Source organism: Mastacembelus armatus, chromosome 13 (genome assembly GCF_900324485.2).
Source record: "Mastacembelus armatus chromosome 13, fMasArm1.2, whole genome shotgun sequence".
Lineage (NCBI taxonomy): Eukaryota > Metazoa > Chordata > Actinopteri > Synbranchiformes > Mastacembelidae > Mastacembelus > Mastacembelus armatus.
This window is the reverse complement of record NC_046645.1, coordinates 21,482,531-21,486,359: the sequence shown is the minus strand read 5'-3', so window position 1 is coordinate 21,486,359 and position 3,829 is coordinate 21,482,531. Positions and strand designations below refer to the sequence as shown.

Genomic DNA, 3,829 nt, shown 5'->3' with positions numbered 1-3,829 from the left:
ATAAATGTATTTTAACCACATACTGTAAACTGTATGATAACACAAAACAGACACTACTGTTACAGTAATAAAGACCAGCTTTATTTTGTCTTCTTACAACAGCTAGATTAAAGACTTTTCCAAAAAAATGGATACAAGTGGCATTTATTCCAGCTGAAATTACTTCTGTGCTGCAAAATGTTGTAAAACAAACATAGTATCACACATTATTGAAATCATCACTGAACAAAATGAGTTTTCCCCTCTATATCTCTGCACAGAATTGTTACTAACAGGACTGAAAAAGTGCCTCGCTGAGAGATTGTGCTAGTATTTTTTCTCAAATATGAGAAATATGATTTTATAGCAATAACTGATGTTTAGTGAATTAAAACCAAGAACTATTTATGCAGCTCATTTTTGTATATGAAAATGCAATGAAATATCTCATTTAAATCTCAAATGAATAAGCTCCAATGTGACAAGCAAATGTACATACTCTAGTCATAAAACCTATACTTTCATTCAGAATGTCACTTAAAATTGCCTGAGATAAAGAAAATCATAATCACATGTGATACAATTTAACATTTAAAGAACCATGTGGGAAATTAAACTGACATATTGAAAAGCACTTGGTGTCAGTTATTTCAAGAGCTTTTGACATTTTTATGAAGGAAAAGGAAAATAGTTTTTCTGGGGTAAATGTCCCATGACACAGTTCTGTTAAGTGGGAATGAAATGAAAAATCCAGTTGCAATATCTCTTCCAGAGCAGATAAACAAATATGATACAATAATATCAAACTCTCTTGGACTACTATTAAACTTGTCACAGCAATTTTATTTTTTTACCAACACTTCTAACAACAGAACTGACCATTTCTCATAGAGATGAATAATTAGCTTTGTTATAACCACTACATAAATCATAAGTGACCTGAGGTATAGAGCAGTCTGTGAAGAAGTTTGGGAATGCCAAAGTGCACAGTGCGTTGTCCTCTAAGGGCCCAGAAGCAGTCTCAGAATGACAGTAGAGTGGAGGCTGGGCTGGGCCTGTACGCAGACTCTCCCCTAGTTTCTTAGAGGGTCCAGAGCAGCTAGTCCAGGGCTCTGAGTAGAGCAGACCACCAACCAAATGGTGAGCATCATACGACGTAGGATCCGGGGCTCCCATCTCTGGCTGTACCCGGAGAGGCATAGTTTGATAAAGGTCCTGGTCACTAACCATGTTGCTGTAATCAGGCCCCAAGAGCTCAAAGAACTCTGCAGCATCAGGATTACCTCGTTCTAAGTCCTTCAACATCATCCCAGATGTAGAGCTGACTTTGGAGCAGTTGGCAGGCTCAGTAAAGAAAGAGGGGGGCAGATTGCGATGCCTCAGGGGAGGTTTCTTGGTTTTTTCACCCCTTATATCCTTCACAGGGCTGAAGAGGGCTGCCAAGCTCTTGCTCTGTAAGCTAGCCTGGACCCCATCACGCTTAGGTAGGGTTTTGCTCTGCAAAGGGCTGGGCTGAGCCAAAGGGGAAGCCTGTCTTTTAGCAGGGGTTTCTTCTACATTTCCAGGTGTTATGATGCCTGTGCACCTTTTAATCTGCTTCTGCAGATACTTCCGGTGGTTGACTTTCCTTTTAGATTTCACTGGCTTGTCCAGAGCTAGCTTGATATTGCTGGAGGCTGAGTCTATAAAGCTCAGCAAGTCCTTAGTGGTCTCTTTGTAGTCCTCGTCATTTTCTGCCTCGCCCAGTAGACTCACATCCAGACTTTTCTCCACATCGTACTCAATCACAGAGCCAGGGAAGCAGAAATTCATGAACTGTGGGTTCATGATTGCAGTCTGAACAGCCATTACTCTGTTGAGCCCAGCGGCTACACCTGTGGCATCCGCTGTGATCCCCGAACCAAAACTTTCCTCAGATCATGTCTTTTTTCCCCTGACAAACACTTGGTCCTGATGCTGCTCATGAAGTTCCTGTAAACATTTCAGAGTAGAAGTGACGGGCTCTGAAAAAGGCAAGGAGATCTTTCAGGAGGCTGGACGAATGATGTCAGAACATCAAAGAGGAGGGGCAAAGGGACTGAGGGTCTTAACTCTTTGCTTGTGCCTAACCACCTGCATCTAAGAGGGATTTGTCTGAAATTTCCTGCTGAGTTGAAGACAATAACCTCCGTCAGAACTCTCTGCCTCTAGTTTAACTGTTTGTGTGTGCCCTGAACCACAAAGACTTTCATGAAACTAGAAACTACTACTGCTGTAACTGTGAAGACTTCTAAATCCTTAGCACATTTTTTTGGCAGAATTCTCATTAAAATGTCTTTATTAACCCCAAAAGATTGTCAACCATTGTCAGAAAATTAGTTATTTAACCCTCAGAAAACTCATCTAACCAGCACCATTCTTCATGCAATTCCTTTTTTTTTTTTAGAGAATTTAAACCACCATTAAATCATCATGCATAAGCATATGTTTTTCCCATCTGGATTATCAAACAGAAGTTAACTTGTTATCTAATTACTGCTCATTTAGGCACCGAACAAACCCAGCTATCAAATCAAGGCTCTACAATAATGAGAAAACTTTCTTTTCTGTGGGAAAATTTGTGTGCACAAACAGATGCCACTATTTGGGAGATTCTTCCCAACTGCTTGCTTGTGTCTTAATCTGCTCATGGCAAAAGTTGATTCCTAGTGCATTCCCAGGCCAGTGGGAATTTCTGCCCTGGTCTGACAACTATTATGGGCTGCCTTTGACATAAAGCCCTACAGGGTCTAAATAGCCTCTATTCTTCGCCCGGCAGTGAAAGAGAGCTTTGTGCCAGAGATTCATTAAATTGCACCTCACAGCCCCTTCGTAAAATGGGTCTCAATAATGAACAGTCGATTTAACTAGAAAAGCTGCCGGAGCTGTTAAATTAAAGGGGAATAAAGTGCAGTTCAGGCTCAGTGTGCCAGAAGAAATGTTGACCTTAAGAAATCCTGGGTATGAAACTTCTGTTGTAAACAATAACGTATTTACAGGAAGTTTCTTGGCCAGCATTGAATACAATGAAGGATGTGTCCAAGAGCCTGACTGTTATGTTGCCAGCACTTATCCCAATTTAAGTGGAATTGCATTTCATGTCAATTTGGTGCAATACGGACTGTGAACCATCGCTTAACCATAGAACAAAAATGTGTAGCTTGCTGCTGCCGCCCACACATATTTTCCATTTGTTGAAGAATGCATCACTTTCTATCTGCCCTATCCTTTGATCACACAAGGCTTCATTCATCACTATTATTTAAGTTTTTAGGAGATGCTACTGCTGAATAACTAAAAGAATAACACTTCTCTTACAAATGTGCACTCTAAGGTGACGCAGTGACTCATTTAAGAGTTAAAGAAATCTTTTAGAAAGCAGTGAGGGAGTGAGACAGTCTTTCTTATGTAAATTCCTGCAGAGAAAAGGGACAGTGAAACTGATAGCATTGATCTAATTATTTGTGGTCCAGCACAAATCTATGACTAAATACAAATCCAGATTAACTAATGTAAGAGCAAAACTGATTCCAAAACAAATATCTTGCTATTTATTCAGCTGGCAATGTAAAACTTTCTGACATTTCAGTGAATCCATGTGGGAAAAGTGAGGAGTGAACTGTGTACTTTGAATAATTAGTTGTATTCAATTAACAGTCAGATATACTGTATATGTGCAGATTCAGATTTTTAGCTCATTAAAGTAAAGTGTAGAGGGAAAATGGAGGTCACCAACAACAACATCAAACATTGCATGGATTAAGCAGAGGAGCACAGAGCTTTTAACGCCTGCCCAACTGATTTCACCACCCTCTCTTTGCTAGCCGCACAA

The 3,829-nt window shown here is 40.1% G+C and overlaps 1 protein-coding gene across 1 annotated transcript; it reads right to left on the bottom strand.

Annotated features, from left to right (window-relative positions):
- Positions 1-216: 216 nt before the first annotated feature.
- On the bottom strand, positions 217-2,060 carry fam181b (family with sequence similarity 181 member B). The gene has a single exon (XM_026297697.1). The coding sequence runs from the start codon at positions 1,825-1,827 to the stop codon at positions 865-867; it is 963 nt and encodes a 320-aa protein (XP_026153482.1). The 5' UTR covers positions 1,828-2,060; the 3' UTR covers positions 217-864.
- Positions 2,061-3,829: the final 1,769 nt, after the last annotated feature.